At 30.6% G+C, this 25,913-nt stretch overlaps 3 protein-coding genes and 3 non-coding genes across 9 annotated transcripts; 4 read left to right on the top strand and 2 right to left on the bottom strand.

Annotated features, from left to right (window-relative positions):
- The first annotated feature begins 59 nt into the window (after positions 1-59).
- LOC101250066 (rop guanine nucleotide exchange factor 7) lies at positions 60-3,815 on the top strand. Of its 2 annotated transcripts, none has more exons than XM_004249533.4 (7): positions 60-1,012; positions 1,376-1,492; positions 1,595-1,749; positions 2,008-2,082; positions 2,172-2,462; positions 2,559-2,915; positions 3,041-3,815. In XM_004249533.4, the coding sequence occupies exons 1-7, from the start codon at positions 463-465 to the stop codon at positions 3,533-3,535; spliced, it is 2,040 nt and encodes a 679-aa protein (XP_004249581.1). In that variant the 5' UTR covers positions 60-462; the 3' UTR covers positions 3,536-3,815. The 2 variants fall into 2 exon arrangements, with proteins under 2 accessions (XP_004249581.1, XP_010312364.1); XM_010314062.3 differs by having other exon boundaries at positions 153-1,012; positions 2,154-2,462.
- A 166-nt stretch (positions 3,816-3,981) lies between these two features.
- TRNAP-AGG (transfer RNA proline (anticodon AGG)) lies at positions 3,982-4,053 on the bottom strand. The gene has a single exon. It is a non-coding gene; the product is annotated as a tRNA-Pro (tRNA).
- Positions 4,054-5,604: 1,551 nt separating this feature from the next.
- TRNAP-AGG (transfer RNA proline (anticodon AGG)) lies at positions 5,605-5,676 on the top strand. Its single transcript has one exon. It is a non-coding gene; the product is annotated as a tRNA-Pro (tRNA).
- A 3,173-nt stretch (positions 5,677-8,849) lies between these two features.
- TRNAG-GCC (transfer RNA glycine (anticodon GCC)) lies at positions 8,850-8,920 on the bottom strand. The gene has a single exon. It is a non-coding gene; the product is annotated as a tRNA-Gly (tRNA).
- Positions 8,921-11,708: 2,788 nt separating this feature from the next.
- Positions 11,709-13,836, top strand: LOC101268530 (aldehyde oxidase GLOX). The gene has a single exon (XM_004249596.5). It carries the CDS (start codon positions 11,997-11,999, stop codon positions 13,701-13,703), a length of 1,707 nt encoding a protein of 568 aa, XP_004249644.2. The 5' UTR covers positions 11,709-11,996; the 3' UTR covers positions 13,704-13,836.
- Positions 13,837-22,757: 8,921 nt separating this feature from the next.
- Positions 22,758-25,691, top strand: LOC101263775 (BEL1-like homeodomain protein 9). 3 transcript variants are annotated; one of them, XM_010314061.4, is made up of 6 exons: positions 22,759-22,901; positions 23,157-23,213; positions 23,406-23,749; positions 24,828-25,126; positions 25,210-25,270; positions 25,340-25,691. In XM_010314061.4, exons 1-6 carry the CDS (start codon positions 22,871-22,873, stop codon positions 25,583-25,585), a joined length of 1,038 nt encoding a protein of 345 aa, XP_010312363.1. In that variant the 5' UTR covers positions 22,759-22,870; the 3' UTR covers positions 25,586-25,691. The 3 variants fall into 3 exon arrangements, with proteins under 3 accessions (XP_010312362.1, XP_010312363.1, XP_004249839.1); XM_010314060.4 differs by having other exon boundaries at positions 22,758-22,901; positions 23,157-23,749; XM_004249791.5 differs by lacking the exon at positions 22,759-22,901 and having other exon boundaries at positions 23,014-23,749.
- Positions 25,692-25,913: the final 222 nt, after the last annotated feature.

Here is a 25,913-nt window from a genome sequence, read left to right as displayed (position 1 = left end):
GATCCATCCCTTACACGACTCCCGTGACTATATCATATGCACCAAACTATTATATTTTCGAAACAAAATTGAAATATTATACTCATAAACAATAATTATGTTTTAAGAGCCCTTGTTTAAGCAAAGCCCAACAAAAGCAAATGTCACTATATTTGACATTGACAATGACAGTAAAGGCTCTTCATTTAAGCAAATGCCCATAGCCCACCAAAATACTTCTTGTGTTGTTTCTTTGTCTGCTTTTATGGCCTCATTGCCATCATTGTTCTCATTAGCTCACCTTCCTTTACTTCACAACGCTTGTATTTTTGCATTTAATCATTGCCCACCTTCACTCTTCTAATCAAGATTCTCTTTTTTTTTTTATAATATTTTTGAAGAAAAAAAATTGACCCCATTTCTTGATTTGTTGTCTGTTTTTACCCCCATTTGAGAAGCAGATATGGTTGGAGTTGAAAACTTATGGATAGACTTGAGTCACACAAGGACAAAAGGAGAGAATTTCAGCCACAGCTCAAGCATTTTATTCAACTAGACCCTTGTGTAAGTTCCAAGAAAGAGAACCATTTTTCTGTATTGAAGTTTAAGGTTTCAAAATCCATCAAGAATTTGTATCAAAAAGCTAAAGTGTCAAAGAGGTTTGGAAGTAAAAGGTTTGATTTTGATGGCATTGTGATGACTAACTCTGTTTATTCTGCTTCTTCTCTTGATGATAAAATGGAGGTTTTGTCTGATAAGAGTGATGGGGCAGAAAGGGTAATGGAGGGTTATGGGGAGTCTTTGGATGAGAAAATTGGAATAGGCAGTAGTTCAAGTTCTGTTCTTTTAGCGTCAGAGGAAAATGTGAATGAAGAAAATAGCGGGTCTGAGGATTCTTGTTCTCCATCTTCAATTGTTTGGCATATTCAGGATGATGAGGTGCAGCATTGTGCAAATTCTGATGTTTCTGAAGAAGTAGAGAAGCCTTTTGTAGATAAAAGGAAGTTGGAGAAACAAGGGTCTTGTTTGTCTGGTAAGATTTTTTATAAATATTCTTGTGCATATTTATATGTCTTAGATAGTTGAGTGCTGTCTCGCTTATCCTTCCATACTATTTGTCATAGTATTGCTCTCATAGTGTGTTGTCTGCTCTGAGTGTGATTATTATATTTTAGTTTTTTATACTTATTAACTTCTTGTGATTACTGTTCACTTTTGTTATCATATCATCTTTGGATTGTTTTCTCCTTGAGCCTATCGGAAATTGCCTCTCTACTTCCGTGATGTAGGGGTACATTCTATCCTAAACCTCACATTGTGTGATTACGCTATTTTGTTGTATCAAGTCTGGTCATTAAGATTCTGTATTGTGATTGGACTTGTGGGGATTCTGTAGAGATTGAAATGATGAAGGAGAGATTCTCAAAATTGCTGCTGGGAGAAGACATGTCTGGTTGTGGAAATGGGGTTTGCACAGCACTTGCAATTTCTAATGCTATCACTAATTTATGTGGTAAGTTAGTTTGTTGAGTATTGGATTCAGTTTGTAGCGAGTTTTCAGTTTACGAAGTATACATTCTTTTCCTTCATTTTCCCTTCTCTTTTTTTCCATTAGCTACTCTTTTTGGGCAAATTTGGAGATTAGAACCTTTAGCTCCAGAGAAAAAGTTAATGTGGCGGAGAGAAATGGAATGGCTTCTCTGTGTTAGTGATCATATTGTAGAACTCATACCCTCTTGGCAGACATTTCCAGATGGCAGCAAACTTGAGGTAAATGCGGTTTCTTTGGCATTGTTCCGGTGATTCAAGTTATCTATCTACCACTATAGAAAATGTCTGTAACTTGGATTGGTGTTTGCATCCTGAGAGCTGTACTCATGTTTTATATCAAACATTTATCATATGCTTAAAACATGGAAAAATTCCTGCATTTTTCCCTATGATTTGGAACAATCAGTTTAATGAGCTACGATAGGAAAAACAAATTGAATGAACATGTGTGTTAACTTATTCACTCTTCTGTTTTAGGTTATGACTTCTAGGCCACGGTCAGACCTTTACGTAAATCTTCCAGCTCTCCGTAAACTGGACAATATGCTCCTTGTAAGATAGTCTTTCCTTGCTCTTTGGGCATTCAGCCTTTATTGTTCAATGCTAAGAGCTATAGTGTCAAGTGTTTGCCTCTTTCACAGGATATATTAGACAGTTTCCGAAGCACAGAATTCTGGTATGTTGACCAAGGAATCTTAGCTCCAGAATCCGATGGGTCGTCCTCATTCAGAAATCCTCTCCCTCGTCAAGAAGAGAAATGGTGGCTACCGGTTCCTAGAACTCCCCCTGGTGGTCTCAGTGAAAATGCAAGAAGGCAGTTGCAGCACAAACGTGATTGCACAAACCAAATCCTGAAAGCTGCAATGGCGATTAACAGCAACAGCTTAGCTGAAATGGAGGTGCCTGAATCATATTATGAAGGCCTTCCTAAGGTACAGAGCTTTCCTGGAGAAACTAACTCGTGTTTTTATACTAAAATAGACCTGGAGGTTACTCATTTTGCAGGTGTTCTATTTTTTATCTTGCAGAACGGAAAAGCTAGCTTAGGTGATCTCATCCACCGTTATATCACTTCGGACCAATTTTCACCTGAATGTTTGCTTGACTGTCTTGATATGTCTTCTGAGCATCAAGCATTCGAGATAGCAAACCGAGTGGAGTCTTCAATTTATGTGTGGCGCAGAAGAGCTCACTCAAAACCTTTTGGTAGTACGCACAGGTCCAATTCAAAATCCTCATGGGAAATGGTTAAGGATTTGATGGTTGATGGCGATAAGAGGGAGTTACTTGCTGATAGAGCTGAAAGCCTTTTGCTTTGCTTAAAGCAAAGGTTCCCTGGTCTCCCACAGACAACCTTAGACATGAGCAAAATTCAATATAACAAGGTTCGATATGAAATCCCACTAACGAGTTTTCATTCCTTCTTAAAGGAAAGAACTTTTCCTCTCTTGGCCAATCATGATTTATTGATTTAGTACCCTAATGAACTATATTTCTTCTTGTTCCTCAGGATGTTGGCAAATCTATTTTGGAGAGCTACTCGAGAGTGCTTGAAAGCCTGGCATTCAATATTATTGCACGCGTTGATGACCTTCTTTATGCAGATGATTTGAATAAACACTCAGATCAATTTGTGCCAATCTCCAAAGTCGGTATCATTGCACATAAGAGCATGGGGACGCCTCTCTCAGTACCTGTCAACGGCACCCCATATAAAACAGCTTTTACTACACCAAGCTTCTCCCCTTCCCAACATATTAGTCCTGCAAAGGGAGATAGATCAAAAATGTTTGAAGGCAGCAAGCTTTCTACTCGAGGCTTTGGTGTGAAAAAGGTCTTAACTGATTATTTGAGCATCGATTCAAATGGAAAGGACGATTTCAAACGATCAGATTCATGTTCAAGCACATCTCAAGATGTTTCAGCAACTGCATCCTCACGGTCTTCAGAATGTTCAAGAGAAGTTATCAGCCCGTTGACACATGACTCAGCTGCAAAAGAATAAGAACTCCTGTATATTTTGCTTCTCAAGAAGCTCCCTTTTGATGTATTTGAGTGTGAAATAGGTGTTTTAGCATATACCACTCCATTATCAAGTACCTTTTATGGTCATAAACTTGATATCCTCTGTTCCTTTAGCCATGTCTGATCCAAGTCTGGTGGTAATGTTACATTGGATTGTACAGAAGAATGTTTTATGGTATTTTCCTGTACCATGTATAATTATCAGTCAGTTTTGTGTTTTTTCCAAGTAATAATACAAGTACTAAAGATTGTACTTCCTATTTGCATGAGTTATTTACTAAAAATAGAAGTTCGTTAATATATGTCATTTTACAAAATTAATGCATAAATGACATAATTTTTCCTATTTTGAGTGGTGACAACTAAGTAGAATGATACGAGAGTTGGGAAGAAAAAAATAAATTTAGCACAAATTTAATTTGGTACGGGGCATTCCGAGAATTGAACTCGGGACCTCTCGCACCCTAAGCGAGAATCATACCACTAGACCAAATGCCCGGTTTGGTGCCTTGCTTTTACACTTAAAAATTAAATAACACAACATATACGGTGTAATTGTATAGAGCGAAGTTTGAAAAGGATAGAGTGTATGCAAAACTTTATCCCTATCTCACAAGTTATTTCCGATAGATGCTCAAATTAAAAAAAAAAAATTAATCGAAGTACAGTTAAACAATACAAAAACTAATCCAAAAAATTATTTCAAATGAAATCCACACTATGCCTAACATATTGCATATAATAATATAATGTGACTTGTGACATACATTGTTGAGTTTTCCAATGACATTGCTCTTTAATTTGAAAACTTACAAAATTCATAGTGAAATCAAAGTATTATTAAATATACTTATAACGATATAACTATATAGTATTCGCGTTTAGAGTTGGTGCCTTTTCTTGAGATACTTTTTAGAATAGGTCTTTGACTCTTTTCAATAAAAAAATGTTTATTTTGAAATTATGCTCATTTTCTGCTAAAAGTTTTCAATTGCTTATATTATTAATGAAAATTTCACAAAATTCCAAAGTTGATGATGACAAAATTGACTTTTTCTTTAAATCACTTTTTCGAATTCTTTAACTTAGTGTCCTAGGAAAGATGTGTATTATAGATTTTTGCTATTTCTCTTTATTCCTGTCTCTACCTTTTATTCTTTTTGAAATCATGCATAAAAAAGTAGTAAAATTCATTTATGACTAGTTTTGTAAAGAACATAACAAACACACTTAATGCCCTTTTGTTTGTTTGATATAAGATCGAAAACAGGCCATTGGATTATTGGAATACTGTTTTATAAGCTACAATATGTTTAAATTCTATATGTATTATTTAGAAAATACTTAATAGCAAAATTTATAAATATATAATACATCAATTTTTAAAGGTTAATATTCAGATTGTTATTTTTTTTCTTCAGAAATAGAATAGAATAATAAATAAGATAAAATAGTTCACAATGGATCATAGGAGAGATACTAGATCTATGAATTCATCAATTTTTTGTGACCTAGCTCTCAATATTCACATCTTTTGCTTTTTGCAAGAATCACTTTTCAGCATAGAATTAGAAACTTTGGTCCCATTCGATCAACATAACTTACTTATATGAGTGCACATGGGTGTTAAATGGGCGGGTTGGGTCGAAATTGAAAATATTATAATGGGTTGAATAGAAATCAGGTTGGGTCTTGACCCACCCAAATTTACTTTGGGCTCAAATGAGCTAAAGAACAGGTTGGGTCTTGACCTGCCTAATTTACCCGATTAATCTCAATAATATAACATATTGATATTCAACTTTTATAGTCACTACTTCTATAACGAGTCCGGTTGGATTTCATTTGAAATAATTTTTTAAATTAGTTTTTGTATTGTTTAACTGTATTTTGATTAACATTTTTTTTCTTGAGTTGAGCATCTATCGAAAACAACTTGTGAGGTAGGAATAAAGTTTTGCATACACTCTATCCTTTTTAAACTTCACTTTATACAGTTACACTGTATATGTTAATTGATTTGTAAGCCTAAAAGCAAGGCACCAAACAGGGCATTTGGTCTAGTGGTATGATTCTCGCTTAGGGTGCGAGAGGTCCCGAGTTCAATTCTCGGAATGCCCCTTTGAAATTTTAATTTATATAAACATCTTTTTTTTTTCCTGGTCCGTTCTTGTGACAATTAGGGATGGTAATGAGACGGGTTGAAGTGAATTTTTTAAAATTAACGTGGGGCGGTTTGGGGGTATATGTGATTTTATGTGAGTTCAAACTTAATTTTTAATATTTTACATGTTATTGAGTGATAGAGCATCATTTGTTTGAGATAATTTCATTAAAGCTAATAAAATATTCAAGATGATAAATGAAAATGGTTCAATAAAAAATAATACCATTTCTTGTATGTTTCCCGGTTGACCTAAAAAAATAAAATTTTAAGTCACTATCCTATAAAATTAATACAACTTAATGAAAGGATGAATTTTATTTTTAGTATCAAACATAACTAAAAAAAAAAGATATTAAAAAAATTATACGGAATTGATTGAAAATGAAAATTGTTGCTATGAGGGATGGAGCGGGGCGAATTAAAAATTTACAGGTTAACAAAGAAGAATCTTTTTAGCCATTGATGACTTAAAGATGCTTTTTTGAAGTCTTGAGACAATGCATTTGCTATTAAACAAAGCCTTTGTATTATTTATAGCCATAAAGTGGAAGGAAAGTTCCCTTTGTGTTTCATGAATAATTTTTAAGTGTTTGTTTGTTATGAAAGGCCACTTGTCACTTTATTTTAGTTTAATGATCTTTTTACGAAAATCTTCATTTTTACAGTTAAGAAAAGATTAATATTTTATTTATTTTATAAGTGTACAGTTAAGAGACGTGAAAAGATTAATATTTTATTCATTTTATAAGTGGTGAAGAGATCTTAATTTCTTTAAGTAGAGTCAAAGCCAGGATTAAAAGTTTGAAAATTTATTATTTTTATATATATAATTTTTTAGTATAAATATAAGATAATTGACTTCGTCCGAACCATAAACACCACCTAGCTCCACATCACGAACCTATAGAATATTGACATTACATATATTGACTTAATCAAAGTTATTTAAACTATATATCTCCTAGAATTATGACAGTTATGAAATTTGACTTACAGTGGTAACATTTTGAAAAAGAATTTTTATTCTATTGGAAAATGGACACTTATCAATGGGAAACTGAATTCTAAAATTTTAAGTAGCTAAACTCCAATTATTCGATCATGCATTACTTATTGAGTATAATTTATAAAGAACAAAATGTGTTTAGACCCAATCGTATTTATCAATTATTTATTTGATATGTTAAATTCATTGGATTTATTTTGGCTGAACATTTACTTTGGTGCTGGAAAATTAGATGAGTCTCTCGTTTGATACTGAAAATTATGTGTCACAGGAATCTAAAACTTCAAGTGGCATTTGTTTTAGAAAGCAATAGACTTGAGTTATACTCCATTCGTTTAAAAAAGAATGACCTCATTTCCTTTTAGTATGTTTCGAAAAGAATGACTCTTATTTTTTTTGGCAAAACTTTAAAACTTTAACTTTCCACGTGACATATTTAAGGTCATAAGATTAAAGGGCACTTTGATACATTTGACAACTTTAATTTAGAACCACAAGATCAAAAAGTTTTTGTTCTTTTCTTAAATTTCGTTCCAAATCAAACTTGGTCATTCTTTTTTAAACGGATGAAATATTATTTTTAACATTGCCAAGCAAAAGCTGCTAACCCTTTTTTATTCATTTTTTAACTAACAGTTTTACGTCAATTAAAATGAATGAAACCACTACTTCTGATGACTTGTATCATATGAAGCAATCTAAATATTTACTAGTACATGTAGCATGGACATACAAACCGGGACTTTAGATTCAGCCAAACAACCAAATATATACAGAGAACTCTTAAAATCAACTACAGTTACTACCTCCCCATCATATTCTTTTACACCAAAAATATAAAAGGCTAAGACATTTCATTTTGATCTTCTGTGCATTGCAATTTTTATCTATACTTAGTACATATATATAGGATTTGACCTCGAAACCTAGTTCTCCAAAACGCAAACATATTATGGGATCCATCACTAGACAAAGATCATTAGGTAAAAGAAAAAAACAATCAACAAGGACAAGGTAGTTTTTTGAGAATTAAGCACCCTATAACAATCTAGTGGAACCATTCATGTTTACAGAGAAACAAATTTCCAATACACTAATTAAAGAGCAGATAATTGTCCATACCATCTTAAAAAACCTAATAGGTCAGTTATAAATGTAATATACCCAAGGCCTAGCTCGAGTGGCAAAAGGTGGAGGACTTGTGCCTTAGGTCGCAGGTTCAGGCAAGCCTCACACCACGCAAAGTGAAGCCTGGTATTTAAAGGTAGAGAGGTGGACTCATTATCCACCGAGTTTAGAAGGTTGTGATTGATCCAAAGATCAGATCACCTAGTTCGATGAGGCAGTGAGGCACAAATATCCGTCATTAATCAAGTAGACATTGAAATCACATTTTTTCCTATTATCTATCAAATAATAGGAACTAGGCATCATGTAATTAGTTAGGCACACAAATTTTCTAACTAGTACAATATAGTAATCACTTAAGAATAACCATCTAGATCTAGGCATTCATTGACATGATAGAATCAATTCGGAATCAGCAACCTATATATATGCAATTAATAATAAATAATTTGAATCAAACCAAACACTCAAGTCAATGGTAGGCTAAATTTACAGTTTAAACATGTTTCAAATATAAAAGTGAGCAAACTTGATACTTCATCAACATTTAAAAGTGTTAGTTTGATATAATTGACACCTTCTTTTTATGAAAAAGTCGAAGTCCTATTAGTTTGATATAATTGACACCTTCTTTTTATGAAAAAGTCGAAGTCCTAATTCTTATTATATGAGTAGTATATATAAGTTGACGTTGGACGAATCATGATTATCTGTATACTGAATTGTAAAACATCACGCTATTGAACGAAAGTTTTCAATATCATATGTACACCTAATGTTACATTTAGAGCATTTTATATTTAGATTTATGATACTTTTTAAAAAAATATTACCTTCAAATATAAAATAAAAATACGAATTTAACATAATATATGGTAAGTAAACAATTAAAAGTTTATTTCACTTAAGATTATCGAAGCTAAATAAATATCATATATTATAATGATCAAAACTAGGAAAGCAATCAAAAAACATTCTGTAAAAAGTAAAAATTGCACCAGCCGGGAATCGAACCCGGGTCTGTACCGTGGCAGGGTACTATTCTACCACTAGACCACTGGTGCTTGGTGATAAATCCCATTTATTTTTATTTAAATTTCATACGATAATTGATGATAAAGGCATGACTTTAATTCATAACTAAGTTCACTAAACAAAGTGTCGTGTTCGATCATATATCTGACTCAGTCTACTACTCGTGAGCCTTGTCATAGGTAGCAGGTTGATGTTACTCAATAATTATCGTTGAATGGAACTGTCAACTGATTAAGATATAATGATATTATTCCTTGTCGAGTTGAACTGCAACCAAAACATGATTGACGAATCATTTACTATGTTCTATTTAAAGATGAAACACATTTTCTGTAAAATCCAAGTTAACAAACATTGATTTGGATAAAATTAATAGTTGATCTGTATAAACTCAAATTAAATGTGGTCCTACTCTACCTCCAAGAATATGCTAAGTGATAGCTCTAGCTAATTGCCATGATGAACACTGGCTTCAAATGGGACATGAGATATTTATAATAAATAGAAATATCAAATATCAAAAGGAAGTACAAATTTAGCAATTAATAGTCATGAAAGCTAAAGTTAAAAATGGTTAAAAAGGAAAGGTATCATTTTCTTCACATGGAAGTCATTACACAATAAAAGCATTAAGATAAATTCACATCTTCTTTCTTTTTCCTCTTTAATGTTTGGAGTCTGCATAGAGATCCAATTAAATTTGAATCACATATTGCATGGTCTATATTTAGATATGATAATCCAAAAAAATTTATTCCATCGTCAGGGTTCAAATTTGAAATTTTTAATTAAGGGTGAATGAATATCACTACAACTAATGTTGATATGGTACATTGACATATTTACTCCATTAAATAGAGTCCATTGCTTTTACTTGATATCCTTTCTTTTTGGCCAAACATTGCATTGCATAACAACATGCTACATTCCATGCTCTCTTATATAGTGTTCTTACAATTGCATAAAGAAAAAAATCCCCTTTCTCCCCACAACCCTATCTGTGACATATTGAACATTAAAGTAAAAATCATAGAACTTTTTCAGCTTTATTTGCCACACCTATGTGACCTCAATACATGGTCATTAGATGCCAAAGAATGTTGATAGAATATCAATTATATTACACATATATTATATTAGCTCTTAAGAAAGTGCCTCCTTTTCTATAGACATTAAAAGTAAAGATAATTATTGAGTCACAATCAATGGTGGGATGAGGGACTTGATGTCGAGTATATTTCCTAGTTTTTGAAATAGTATTAAATTTGATTCATTTGAGACCAAAACCTATCTCAATTTCTTGATTTAGCTATTGTTGGGCTTTTATCTTATATTATTTTATCTGTGATCTAATTAACAGGTCCGACAAAATTGAATGTACGAACTAACAAATATTATTTAGCTCTAGCTGTTTGATCTATTTCTATTAAATATCAGCTTATGATTCGAATAAGTTATGAATAAATTTTTAATGAAGAAAAAGTTACCATTGATAATTGTCCTTCAATGGTGTATGTCAATTGCTTCAATGTTCTTGCTGGAGAAGGGACCTGAAAAATAGCGAGAAATAAAACTCGAAAGAATATTTTCTAAAATTTATTTGATGAATCAAGTAAGAATCCTAAACAAACTTGTATAACTCATTTAGAAATCAAGTTACCATATAATGCTCCTCATATATTTTTATTTAAATATGACCGAACTCATAAACAAATTTTTAACTTGTTGGGTTTTTCCCTTCCGGTACCTTAACTATGTCATTTTGCTATTGAATCTTTAACCACTCATAGTTTGTTCCTTTAAACACTGATTTTGATCGACTTTTCTATTGTAAATGTCTTTAATTGTGTTTTGTATTATAATGATTTTGATTGAAGGAATGAAGACAAATTGTGTGTTAGTCTCATTTATTTTCTAATGTGTTCAAATGACTTGAAGTAAAACAAAATATTCTCGCACAGTATCAATTAGACTAATGAATTCTGAAACAACATATGTATCCTCCATTAATACCTTTTACAAAATCTATTTCTACATCAGTCAACAGTGTTTAAAAGGAATAAATTATGAATAGTTCAATGATTCAATAGAAAAATAGTATAGTTGAGATACCTAGAGAAAAAAACTAAATAAGTTTAGAAATCTGCTTATGTATTTTACCTGTAAATATTAATAAGGTATTAGGTATGAATACATTAAAAAAGTATTTCCCATATAATTTTCTTCTCCAACATGGGTAGTAATTAATCTCTAAGGGTATCTCCAATTCAATCTTCTATTTTATTCTTTAAATATATTTTTTTTTTATTTTTCACATAATCAACTCCAACTCAATTCTCTATTTTACTTTTTAAAAAGAATTTTTGTTTCTCTCTTTAATATTATTTTATTATTTCTATTTCATTCTAATTTTCTTATTTCATAATATAAATTTTTTATTTTTTTCCAAATAATTACCTTATATAATTTCTAATGTGATATAAAATTATATTTTATCTTAAATTTTTAAATAATATAAATTACAAAAAATATTAATACATAAATTGGGCGGGGGAAAGGGGGGGGGGGGGCAAATTCAAATAAAAATGACATACAATCATATAAACACTCACTTTTCAAAATCACTATGTTAGTCCCATAAATGTTCTATAATGCCTTACAGAGATAAAAATGAGCATTTTTGTCCTTAATATTTTTATGTCTAGCTAATAGTTGTTGAATCTGGATTTTCATCTACTACCACTTCTATAGTTGGAGTTGGAGCCTCTACGATATCTTAAATTGGTGTATTGAGAAACTATTAGTGATCCGAATGTTTGTGATTTACATGCAAAGTAAACAACAACAAATACTTGAAAAGAGAGATCAATAATCACAATCACAGTCATAACAATTTTCAGAATCATATCATAATATTTTTCGAATAGTGCTAGATCTGAAAATGACCTATCGGATTACTAAATTATTATTGTGATCAATTAATTATTATGTTATGTATTATATTTTATCTTATATTTAAATTATCATATTATGTATTATATTTTTAAATTAAATTTTTCTCTTATCAAACGCTAGCTAAATAAAGTAATATATACTTTATGACATATGCTCTGTTGTTTAGCAACTCATAAAATCCTCACACTCTGTTATTTAGACATCGAATTTGACACGAACACTTTCAACTCCAACTCACTCAGTCTAATGACGACTTCTAACTTCATCTTCATCTTCATCTTCCTTATCCAATTCTTCACCATTCCCTCACTTGCTGACCTCCCCGGCACGTGGGAACTCCTGGTCCCTGACGCCGGAATTGCTTCGATGCACACCGCCGTCACCCATTACAACACTGTTGTACTCCTTGACCGCACCGATATTGGTCCTTCCCGAAGAAGACTCCCTCCCCACCATTGCCGTAACGACCCCAATGACCCCATTTTGAAAAAAGACTGTTATGCTCACTCTCTTCTTCTTGATTTGGAAACGAATTCAGTTCGGCCTCTTAGGATCCTCACAGACACTTGGTGTTCTTCCGGCCAATTTCTCCCGGACGGTACTCTTCTCCATACCGGAGGTGATCTTGATGGGTTCCGCAAATTCAGAAAATTCACTCCTTGTGAATCTTCTAGCTCGGTTTGTGATTGGGAAGAACTTCAAAATGTTCAGCTTTCTCAAGGGAGATGGTATTCCACGAATCAGATATTACCCACCGGAGAAATCATAATTGTCGGCGGCCGTGCTGCTAGTAGTGTTGAGTTTTTTCCACCGAGAGAAACCGGAGCGGTTGAATTCCCTTTCTTAACTCAAGCTGAAGATAGACAACATGATAATCTTTATCCTTATGTTCATTTGCTACCAAATGGACATCTCTTCATTTTCGCCAACAATAAAGCCGTCATGTATGATTTTACGGCAAATAATATAGTTAAAGATTACCCAATACTCGACGGTGGTCCAAGAAACTACCCATCAGCAGGATCATCAGCTATGTTGGCCCTAACACAGGATTATTCCTCTGCCACCATTGTTATTTGTGGTGGAGCTCAATTTGGGGCTTATTTACAGAGGAGCACAGATACTCCTGCACATGGGAGTTGCGGTAGAATTGAAGCCACCGGAGAAAACCCAGTTTGGGAAATGGAAGATATGCCCTTTGCGAGAATCATGGGTGATATGGTGATGTTACCAACCGGAGAAATTCTTATCATTAATGGAGCTCAAGCAGGAACACAAGGCTTTGAAATGGCGTCAAATCCTTGTTTGAACCCAGTTTTATACAGACCAGATGAACCTTTAGGACTCCGATTCATGACTTTGAATCCCGGTACAATTCCAAGAATGTATCACTCCACAGCCAATTTGCTTCCGGACGGTCGGATCTTGCTCGCCGGAAGCAACCCACATTTTTTTTACAAGTTCGGGGTGGAATTCCCGACGGAATTAAGGATCGAAGCATTTTCTCCGGAGTATTTATCAGCAGACAGAGCAAACCTCCGACCAGTTCTGGTAGAATTGCCGGAAAAGCTCAAATACGGTGAGGATTTTGGGGTGGCAGTGACGGTGGAGCTGCCGGTGGTTGGCATTATTGAGGTGAATATAGCGAGTGCTCCATTTTCAACACATTCGTTTTCACAGGGGCAAAGGCTTGTGAAATTGAAAGTAACGAGCGCTATTCCCGATGATGCCGGTAAATATAGGATCGGATGTACAGCACCGCCGGACGGGAAGGTGGCGCCGCCGGGATATTACATGGTATTTGCTGTAAACCAAGGAGTGCCAGGTGTAGCACGATGGGTCCAGATAGTTGTTTGAAACTTTTTTATTTATTTAGTTTATATTCTAAACTCTTTAAAGTCTGAATGAGACTACAAGGGTTTATTATTTTATTTTATCCTTTCAAATAAATTGGAAATATAATATAAAGCCCAAGTACTTTATAGTTTTATCATTTATGTTCTTTTTTGGATTTGGTTTTTAATTCGGTGTTTGATTTTCAGAGTCTGATTAAATTTAAATTTGTATCAAAAATTTTTATATTAGGTGAATCTCAAAAGTTCTATATTGGGGTAAAATATTTATTAACAAAGATAACTTTATATTCAAAAGATTCGATCTCGAAACTTTTAATTATTGATGAAGAAATACTAGTTCGTTGGTGTTATTTTTTTCCTTTTATTACTAGTAAAAGCTTTATTGAATTTAAAAGTTCTAATAAAATAAAAATGGCTCTGTTTTTGTTGTTTTATGAAATAAATAAAAACAACACCGAGAAAAGTGACAATAATATAAAGAGATCTACTGAAAATCATTTCATATTTTCCTTCGAGCATATAAACATAACATGATTTATAATACTTTTATGGTGAACTTTTATTAATATTATAGATTAGCTAACATAGATATCATATAGAGAGATGATAAGTATATTTTCTTTTTTAATTAAATTTTTTTAGTTTAAATCTTAAATGTAATTTGATTTAATTTTAAAAATAGATTTTTTCTATATAAATTTGATTTAATCGTGAAACAAAATGGATATCGGATGCATATGAATATTTTTTTTAAAAATTTGAAAACGAGTGCACCTTTAGAAACAACACGGTTCTCAAAATGATTATTGTAAGAAAGAAAAATGAAAGGAATGTAATTGATACCCTGTTTGGATTGGTTTTCTACTTTATAGATTTTGACTTATATTTTGTTATTTTAGCTTATAATTGTGTGTTTATAAGTTTTTTTTTACTTATTTAATATTATAGAGTTGTTTAGAAGTAATTTAAGCTTAAGCATATTTAAAATAAGCCAATTCACATATGCTTGAAAATTGTATTTTTGAATTGTAATTCATTTGCTACAACGGCTAGTTGAAGTTTCAATAATTGTTTATGGAAAAAGCTAAATATAAATTCAATCTCTTTGTCTTTAAATTTTAATTTGGCATTTCAATTCAATTTTATTATATTTTAATTCTTTAAGTCAATTTCATATTTCATGTAAATGACTTTATTTGTGTTTAAATGATATATAAAAATGGAATTCATATGTCAAAATGAAATAAGATTGAATTAGAGTAATATGTGCTTGGCCTATAGAAAATTAGCCTAAATCTTTTTAATGAATGGTCTTAAATGTTTGGTTCCTATATTTTATGGACCAATCTTTAAAATCAAATATCATTCATAAAACAAGTTCAAAAAGTTTAAATTCATTCATTTTAAAGACCATTCCTATGAATTACGTGATTATTTCCATTCTATTTCATCAGTGTACTTAGAATAATTAAATACTCCTCTTAAAAATTATGAATATTTCATATTTTTGGTTTTGTTTTTTTACTCCATTTTTAAAGTTCACAGTTAAATTCTAATTAAATTAGAATTATATATTGCATTTTTAGGATACATACTCAGGCTCAAATCTGAAACCTTTAACTAATAATATACAATCTAATCACTACATCAAATATTTTTCCTATTACTTGTCTAACGCCTAAGGATAATAGAAATGTGATCTTTAAATTTATAGCAAGTCGGTTAAGAAAATTTCAGTCGCTTGCAATGATAATGGTATAAATATTTAATTTTTTGTTTACTCATAACATAACTACTGTATAATGTATATATACATTGATTACACATTATATAATGGTATTTATTAAATAAAGTAGGCCATTTAAAACAAAAAAAAAATGAAATAAACGCCCACTCGACTGTTGAAACTAAAACAATTAGCATGCTATATATATATATATATATTGCAGAAAAATTGTGTATGTAAAATTGTTTAATTTTGTGTGTAAAAATTTCAATAGATATGCCTGCATACAAACAAGCAGTATTATTCTATCTCTAATGTAAATATATGAATAAATATTTCATTAATTTGGAGGTCATATGGTCAAACTCACTCTCTCGTTGGTGTGGTAATGTGGATGTGATGTATCTTTGAAGTATCAAACTTAAATTTCTGATATGAAAGCATAAAAAATATAATGAAATTCAAAGAGAAAAAAAAAATTAACTTACGATGCAAAGATTTTTAATTCGTCCAAGCCTAAAGCATGCATTTAATTAGATAAAATAAACAAACGAAAGAGACCTGTTATTAGTAAAAATATACTATGTATATTTGAGATATTTTCATTTCTTTTCAAATGAAATTTTACAAAACTCAAATTTAGAATAAAAGAATTTTCATATGAGCATTTGGACATCATGTGAAAAAGAAAAGATCCATTAAACCAACTATATATAAACATTAATTAGACAAAATAATATGTTGGTTAGGATGGAATAGATAATCAAATAAAACCTTTTTACATTATTTTGTCATGTCCCAGTAGCAAACTTTAGACTTTACTGTTTTCTGTTTAGGCACATGAGAGTGTCCATCGTCAAACAATCCTTTTGCATATATTTATCTCTTATCTAGCATCTTTTGATACCTACTTTTTTGAAAAAAATAATGCTATTAAAATTTCAATTGGAAAGCATCTTTTTCATGCACTTTATACAACGATCTTCCCTTTTTTTACTTATCAAAAAAAATAATAAAATTGAAGTTATTAATATTTTGACCTCCGTGTATTTTATAACATATACTTATGGGAATAAATAAATTAATCAGAGTCAAAACATGGTTGTGGAAGTAGTGATAGATTTAGGATTTAGGAGTATCGATTAATGAAATCCTAAATAATAATAATTTCAATTTCTTTTTTAATCGGATATCGAATCGAAAATTAAAAAGAAAAAATAGATCCGTATATAATTGAATTCATATTGCAAATTAATATTTTATAATATCTATTTTTTGTTTTGTAATTTCAATAATGTGTAATGTTTCTCTCCTAAATGATTAACAATGAATATCAACTCCCAAAAGTGAAAAGTTTATTAGGCATTAGGAAGATTTAATAATGGAAAGTTCCCCCTTCCAACAAACAAAGGCAAAAATAATCTCAATTTCGTTTGGTTAAAAGGGATGAACATTATTTAGTGTAGGTTCTAAGTGAAAGAAAATAATTGGAGATTATTTAATAAAAAAGACTGTGATGCAAAAATCACTTTTAAGATAATATATATATATATGATGATGATGACGACGACTTCTGTTGGAATATAGAATCTTAATTACTTAAACCAAAAAAAAAAGAATCTTAATTAAATAACTAAGCAAACACAAGTTGTTGGTACATTTCACAGGAAAAACATTCTTTCATTTTATTAAATCCTTACACTATTTTTTGTTTGTCTACTTTAACAAATTAAAATAAATTTATTACTCTTTCAATATTATTTTTATCATTAAATAACTACGTTGGATACTTTATTTAGATGATCAAAAGATGAATAATGAAGCAGTTTACTGAATCAATCCACTAAAATAAATATATATTAATGGATCAAGTAAAATGCAAAAAAGGCAGTATATCATTTTTCTACATGAAATAAAATAGAAAAAACTACATCACTAAGCTATTATTATGTAAAAATTTAAGGAATCCCATAGTGTAATTCAATAATTTCATTCTGTCCCGACAAATTTAGTATTTACAAAAAATCCCTTAAATTTGTTGAGCCGTGATACTTTAGACTCTAGTGATACATGGTAAATGATACATGGTAATTTTAAACTGTTCAGAAAAAAAAGGGAAAAAAACGGTACAGTTAATGTTGTTAATAAAATAGCTAAATTTACGGTAACATATCATTAATCAACATAAAATCAGCACTTAATTGGATATTAATTTCAAATTTTGAAAAACAAAGATTATATCATCTATTTTGAAAATAATTTTTTTGAACAATCTGTTAAATTTCGAACTACAGTAATTTTATTGTTGTTACAGTGGATTTTTCAAGATAAATACTTCGATTTTGATGAGACATTCCGGAATTTGGGTGAACGAATTGCAGAATGAAAGTTACAAAATCGACGGAATCGTTGTTGGAGATTCAATTTCGTATCTAATACATGTATCAGAAACATTGACTAAACAATATACACACTGATTCTATATGTATCATCAAGTACAGTTGATGACGCATTTATTAAATTTAGTGAATGATACATTATAACAATTTTCAAAACATGTATCAGTACATCAACTAAACAACTAATACCTTACTGATACATGATATCAGTTTTCAGAAATTCATATTATATGCAAAACATGTGATACATATCTACTACATGTATCAGTGAATTGACTGAACACTGTACACACTGATTCTATATGTATCATCAAACACAGTTGATGACGCATTTACTAAACTTATTGAATGATACATTATAACAATTTTTAAAATTTCATGATACATATAAAATATTATTATACACAACAAATTCATGTATCAATTCACCATCTAAAACACTATACACACTTATTCAAATGTATCGGCAAGCACACTAGATTCCTTAAAATTTTTACTAATTTCAACAACAGTTTTAAGTACCAAAATACTAACCCGAGACAATGTAGGCCTAACAAACTTTAACTCTTTGAGTCCTGTTTGGCCTTATGCAAAGTTGATGCTAGAGGAAGAGGAAGGGGAAGTGGTAACTGGGAGAATGTATTGGGATGAGATGAAGATTGTCTACTTGTTTTTATCACCTTAACTTCTTCTAAGGCAAGAGGCACTGGTTCTTATGTTTTTGGTGTGTAAGCAAAAGATATGGAAGTAAGAACAAAACGGTAGAAAGATATGGAAGTTATCCTGCTTCCTGATTTTTTGTATTTTGAAATTCAAAATTTGAAAATTTGGTCTTTTATTTGAAATTAATTAAGTTTAATAATTCAAAATCAAAAAGCTGATTAAAAGGTTGAGTGTTTAAATGGATAAAATTTAAAATTCAAAAACTAATTTAAGAGGTTGAGTGTTTTAATGGAGAAAAAATAGGCATTAAAATTGGTAAATGTGTATTATAGGAGAGAGAGTGTAATGTATCTAAAAAATTACACTAAAATAAAAAAAAAGGGAATTATGTAATATTTAAAAAAAAATAAGGGAAAATTAAAGAATATAAAAATTATAGTTGTGTATTTAAGTTATTTTTCCTATTATGTATGTATAACCTAGCAATACTTTTTAAAAAAATTGCCCACATCTTTTGGGCCTTAAACGACTACTTAGCCCATTTACTATTTAGTTCAGCCCAACTGGAGGACAATACAGCTTCACAGGATGGGTTATGGTACACTTGAGCTAAGAATCTATAAACACAGAAGAATTAGCCTGTGAATTGTAAGGCTCCATAGCAAACAAAAATATAGCTATGGAGCGCAAATAACAAAACTAGAATGATAGAGCCCTTAGTCATTCCTAAAATTTTACCTTTTAACAACTCTTTCTACTCAAAGCCCACAACATGTAGAATTATCATTGAAGTAGGACAAAATATGTTTATAATTTTATCATTTAAGGCTGTGTCACACTCTGACTTGGGGTAGTATGAAGTTAATCACATGTTTTTGTTTTCATCATGAGTGCTGTCTGCAAATGGAAATTCAAAACCTTTCAATGTTTCAATCAAGCCTAGTTGTTGGCTATCTGCATCAAAAATTGCCTTTACTTTTGGCACATTGTCTAGTCTTTGTAATTGTGGGGGCATTTCCATCCGTTATATATACATATATCTTTTTTAATTTTCTATTATAAATATAGAATTTACGAACACAAATTCCTACCTAGCTCCACCTCTAATATCCACCTCAATCTTCCTTAGGTTTGTTCCACTATAATGATTTAGAATTAAGAAACCATTTGTAACTCCGTAGAAACAAATAGTATATAACATTGGAATTCCGATGAATGACTCTCCTCACTTAACATGTTGATTTTGGCCAAACTTCTTCTCAAATTTTATACCTTCAAAATTAAAAAAAAAATCAATTAGACAAGTCAAAAATGATATAAAGAAGTCACAAAAATAAAATAAAAAATACACCAAAGTTGATAAAGAAATCATATTGCCTTTAGTTTTACATATATCATATATATATGATAATGCTAGTTTTGGTAAAAGTAGAAAGGACTGACACGTACACAAGCGTTGGGCAAAGACGAGCGAGAGTTTATTTACTGCCAAAACTGTTTTCCTCTTCTACAACAAGCAAAAATATCTCTGACCTTACCTTACCTCAGTTAGTACTCAGCAGTTGCTTTTGACTCAAACACATATAATTTCAATAACAATATCCTACTATTGAAAATATTAACTTCGTCATTAATATGAAATTTTAATAAAAATATTGAAAAAACACCTTTAAATTTGATAAATTTTTTGATGATACTTATATTGCAAGATGAGATATGTATTTTCATTCAGTTAGTCGAATGGATAAATTTTTTTAAAGATATTAAAATATTAATAGACAATGTCGGAGTTGATATGTCTAGGGCCCCAGCACCATCACATCATTTTACTAGTATCTATTAAAGTCATTTATTTTGCCCAAATATACTACAAAATGTAGCTGTTACTTTTTCCTAATTATTTTTTTGTTATATTTAAATTAAAAAATTGAGAGTTTACAGCAACTACTGTTTATTATCGATTGAAGTTAGAATTTAAATTTAATGGTGAATAGAATACTTGAAAATCTCTTTAAATTTGATATGTATTAATTAAATTTCTCTTAAACTAAACTTGGTCCAAATCCTTTTAATGATATTCATCTACTCATACAATAATTTTTCTTAATTATCCAAGTGATTATAAATGACATTTGACGTGTGAAATAATAGCGACATTATACTAATTTGATGTGTAAATACTTTTTCTTGAAATTCTTTTATATTTATATCCTTGCGGCCATATTCTTGATAAGTTAGAAATACATTATTATTTTTCTATGATAAGAATTATTTTTGTACGATTTGATAGAAATGTATTGATATTAAATTTCTCATCAAAAGCCAACCAAGTGAACATATATATCATGTCGATCACTTTCCTCTTTGTTCTCATCCTTTCTTCCAAAGTCGAAGACCTGCAAAATCGTTGGAGGAAGTTTCCTTGTAAATTTACATCTTTATTCTGTTCTAAATTGTACCTAATAATAAGGTTATACTTTAATAAAGTAGCTTTTACCGAAAATAAATATATACGTATTGATAAAAAATATTAAAATGTTTATTGACATTACTGAATTGATGTTATTGGATTTAATGTCACGGTATGTTTCAAAAAAAAACATTATTGCGTAATATATTTAACAGTGATTAAACTATAACTGTCAAAACTTCATTTAGTCAATTCAAACAAAAGTTACAAGTTCAGTTGTTTCAATTTGTTTATCTACTTTTTTAATTAGTTTTTCTTTTCTTTTTAATATCTTAAGTTTCATGTATTGTTAAATTAAGATAAATAAATCTAAATTTTTAAAAAAAATTAATTTGCTAGAAATAAAAGGTGGCCTCAATTGTCGTGGAGTGAGTGAGTCAGATTGAAAAATTTGGAAAAGAGTCACGAGAATTTTAACTTATAAACACGCAAACGCAATTATATGCATGCAACTTTTATTTTTGTGAATTTTTACTGTATTTTGAACAGACCCACGCACCACCTTCACTTTAATTAACTGGATATAGATTGAGATCTCGTTTAGATTGTTTTAAGAATCAGTCAAAGTGTTCGACAAATATGAAAAATAATTTTAAAATAAATTAAAATAATAAAAAATTCATAATCGGACTGCATCTATTTTCTCTTTTTTTTGCAACTATTATTATCTTCATTTTCAATTTTGTTGGCAATGTCTGTTATTTTTTTTTAATTTTGAAATTATTTTGGTAGTTGATGCTCACAACTCATAAACAAGGACAAATCTAGGGTTTCAACCAAACCTGAACTAGCGGGTTTGGTTTGCTGCTTTTTTTTTTTTTGAAGGCAAAAAATAAAGTTTCAATTTTAAATAAAAGAGAAAAAATTACGATCCATACGAAATTGTCGTAGGAGGCTGAGAGAGGGCAGCCTATGAAAATAATAATAATAATATCAGCTTGGATATTTGCATGCATGACATTATTCCTTATATTTCTGTGTGATAGTACCTATGGACTTAGAAGATATATTATATCATGAATAGTGGAATGTAATTTTGTCAGCTACTATTATTAAAGTGCTATACTAAGATTTACTCATGATTTTTCAATTAATTAAACAATTTCGAATTATGATTTATGATATGAGTAAAATCTAATTTTCTCTTCTGTTACCATGTCGTAGTCACACTAGTTGAAAGTTAAAATTACAAGTCGTACTTGTTTAATAGGGTATAGCTAAATAAAAAAGATTTAGGGAATCAATTATTGGATTCTGTTGACGCACAGTGTTATGAGATATTTCCTTTTTAACTGTTTGAACCACTAAAATTGTCGAATTAATGTACATCACCATATGCTTTACAAAACATATAACCCTACCAAAAAATAAACATGAGAAATTACAAAACACAGTGCGACGGCCTAACAAATTGTGCTTTAAACACATTGTTCACAAACGTATAATATTTAAATCTTGATTTGGAATTTGGAATAGTCATTTTAGTCACAAAACAAATAATTAAAAGGGTGATAGTTAGACGGATTGAGTTAAATTTGTACGGATCATGATGAGTTGAGACAAGAAACGAATTGAGTTTAATTTTGTCATCCCTAATTACATAGATACTTATTATCTCAAACAACATTACCACCCAAAATCTAGTTGGTGAGAATCCATTGACGAAACAAAAAATTAAAATACGAATATATTTATGTATACTCCCTATCCCATTTTATATGGTGTGATCCATTCAATTTCATTAATTATAGTTGGTCCCATAATCAATGTACCTTATTACAATTACAAATAATTTTGTAAAAGGAAGAGGTTTCATATCCCCATGTAGTTAAAAGGAAGAGGAGAGCCCAGACTTGCATTTATTGGTCAAGTGGAAAGAAAGTGACTTTGTAGAGTTACAAAGGGAGAACATGTGTTGTGTATCTCTTTACCCTGCTACAAGTAAAGTGATTTTTGTAGTTATTAGTAAAAATTTTCATATGATAATTCAAATTCAAAACATCTGTTGTAAATATTTTGCATCTAAGAAGTGAAAGATATGATTAGGTAGGTAGCTTAGATAGTCATAATAACAATAGCCTTTCATTTCATCACTCACACTCCCACCTACATCTCTCTCTCTCTCTATCAAAATAAATTCTTTCAATAAAATAGAGTAATGTGTTCTTCTTGATCTCTTTTCCCTAATGGCTGCAGAAGAAGGATTTGAAGCATATCATGTCCCACAACAAAGCAGAAGAGATAAGCTTAGAGGTGATACTAATTATTTTTACAACAACAGCAATTCATCATTTCTCCTTAATCCTTGTGATAATAATTTAACCATGGATCCACAAATTATATCTTCCTCTTTTCAAAAAATTAATAATAACCCTTTCCTCTACAACACTAATCATAATCATGATATGAATGTAACTTATCATGACTCGAATAATATAACTCCAGGTCAAGGTTTATTTTTATCTTTATCATCTAATAATCATCATCATACTACTGTTCCGCTGGAGCTGAGATCATTATTTACAACAACAACAACAACAGTTGATTGTTGTAATAATAATGAGTTTTTGTCATCCAAGAGTGGTGGTAGTACTATTATTGGACCTTTTACTTCAATTCTCAAGGGATCAAGATTCTTAAAACCTGCACAACAGTTGATGCAAGATATTTCTGGGATTTATGCTCACAAATTATTACAAGATCATCATCATTCTCTTGGAACTATGGATGAAGTATCGAATCATGAGCACATGAGGAACAATTCCAAGTTAATTTCAATGCTTGATGAGGTATTTCTTTTTTAGTTTTTAAAATTATTTGTGTGGTTTTAAACCTATATATATATATATATATATATATATATATATATATAGTCATTAATAAACTATGAGATTTGATTTCAAATTTTACAAATTGGTCCACTGTTGAAGAAATAAATAAATTGTTTCATTTTTTTTCCTTACAAGTGAAATAGCCTGACTGAATGTAGATTCCCAGGTTAGGGATTAAGTCTTTCTTAACAAAGTGAGGTTTATATCAACACTTGACTTCAATACCTCTGATTAAGACTATTAATTACTTATTACTGCACCATATCTTTGTTTATACCTATCAATTTTGACCCTTTTTATTTCCAATTCCAGCTCAACTCATGTCTAATTTTGTGCTTTATTTTTCAAAAAGTAAACAGTATTTGTATTTACTCCTATCAATCACCACTGTTATGTACATGTCATGAAATTTTAATTTGTTTAATTTCTTCAGATTTCTGATTTCTTTCTATATATAACGAGAAATTCATTCTATAGGGCTTTAGAATTATAGTTCAATGTTTGTGCCAACATGCAGTACTATTCAATTTATACAGTATAAATTTAAATCCTTTTGAGTCAAATTGGTTGTATTATTAGGAAACAAGATGCCTATGCTTTTTAGTCAATAAATAGAAGTTCAGTTCGATCACTAAATCATCTTTTTGAAAAGAAAAAACAAAGGTGATTGATAGAGAGAATATATGCACGAAGAATGAGTGCCTTTTAACGGTCGTTTGCTTGGATATCTACGAATAATGTTGAATATAGTGTATTAGTAATACTGAGATTATTTGTACACATGTGGAGGAAAATTGTATGAAACCCTTGCATTGGATGGGTTAAAAAATTGTACAGAATAGCGTATTTGTTATGTACAATGTTGCTTCATGCATTTTTTTAGTACCTCTTATCAAAATGTGTTGTTGTTTACCCATTGAACAACTTGTAGAATTAAATTTTAAGTGAAGGAAGGGGCATTGATGTATGATAAAAAGAAAAGTTGTGTTTAGTAATATATTTATGATATTATAAATCTAAGGCTGATTGATTTCAGGTACATAGAAGGTATAAGGAATATTATGAACAGCTACAAGGAGTAGTGTCATCCTTTGAATCAGTCGCTGGAGTTGGAAATGCATCCCCATTTGCAAACCTATCTTTAAAAGCATTGTCTAAACACTTTAGGTGCCTAATAAAAGCGATTTGTGACCAAATGAAGTCTTGTGATGGTATTGGGAAAGGCAACTATAATAATTTGGAAAGAGGAGGATATGTTTGGAGACCACAAAGAGGGCTACCGGAGCGCGCTGTGACTGTTCTTAGGGCTTGGTTGTTTGAACATTTCTTGCACCCGTAAGTGTTTATTCGAGAGTTACGTTATTTCTGTATGTATGTGTAAATTAAATTTAACTTGTCAGTGTTCGATGTTTTTGCAGTTATCCCACAGATTCTGACAAAGTAATGTTGGCAAAACAAACTGGTCTTTCAAGGAATCAGGTCTGGCAATCGACTCATCTCTTTGATCCATATATACATGTATTTAATTATAGGTCTTTTTGAACATAGGTTTCTAATTGGTTCATCAATGCAAGAGTTAGGGTATGGAAGCCTATGGTTGAAGAGATACACATGCTTGAAACTAACAAATCTTCTTCACACATTAACAACAATGATCCAGAAATGAATTTATCATCATCAGGTGGGGTGTCATTAACATTGGGACTTCATCATCAAAACAATAACAAAGCTTTATCTTTCCCAAGAAATGCAGCACGACGTTTTGGTATCGATCCAAATAATATTATTGCATGATTTTTTTGGTTGAGTTATTATGCATTTAATTAATTTCTATATATATATATGTATATTTTGCAACATCATTTTTATATTTAATCTATATAGTTTTGTATTTATTCAATTGTTTCAATCCAAAAAAAGTAGTCCACTAGGTGCAGAGCGTTCCATAAAAAATGCTCAAGATTGTGCAGGGGTGTGCAAGTTGTCATTAAACAGGTCCATCAACACTTTGGATGTTGAAGTCCTTGCAACAGCTAGGAGTAGAAACTTATTCCTTCACAAATTAATTAAGAGGGTATACTACAAGCGTGAGTTTTATACGTAAAAAAAAAAAAGGAGAAGA

This window comes from Solanum lycopersicum, chromosome 10, assembly GCF_036512215.1.
Source record: "Solanum lycopersicum chromosome 10, SLM_r2.1".
NCBI lineage: Eukaryota > Viridiplantae > Streptophyta > Magnoliopsida > Solanales > Solanaceae > Solanum > Solanum lycopersicum.
This window is presented reverse-complemented; position numbering and strand designations above follow the sequence as displayed.

Bases quoted from the DNA above. Each gene is read 5' to 3' on its own strand.
- LOC101250066 (XM_010314062.3), top strand. From the start codon at position 463: ATGGATAGACTTGAGTCACACAAGGACAAAAGGAGAGAATTTCAGCCA. The intron at 1,493-1,594 runs GTAAGTTAGTTT...TTTTTCCATTAG, and splicing joins TGCTATCACTAATTTATGTG to CTACTCTTTTTGGGCAAATT. The intron at 2,916-3,040 runs GTTCGATATGAA...CTTGTTCCTCAG, and splicing joins GCAAAATTCAATATAACAAG to GATGTTGGCAAATCTATTTT.
- LOC101268530 (XM_004249596.5), top strand. From the start codon at position 11,997: ATGCTCTGTTGTTTAGCAACTCATAAAATCCTCACACTCTGTTATTTA.
- LOC101263775 (XM_010314060.4), top strand. From the start codon at position 22,871: ATGTGTTGTGTATCTCTTTACCCTGCTACAA. The intron at 22,902-23,156 runs GTAAAGTGATTT...TAATGGCTGCAG, and splicing joins ATCTCTTTACCCTGCTACAA to AAGAAGGATTTGAAGCATAT. The intron at 23,750-24,827 runs GTATTTCTTTTT...GATTGATTTCAG, and splicing joins TAATTTCAATGCTTGATGAG to GTACATAGAAGGTATAAGGA.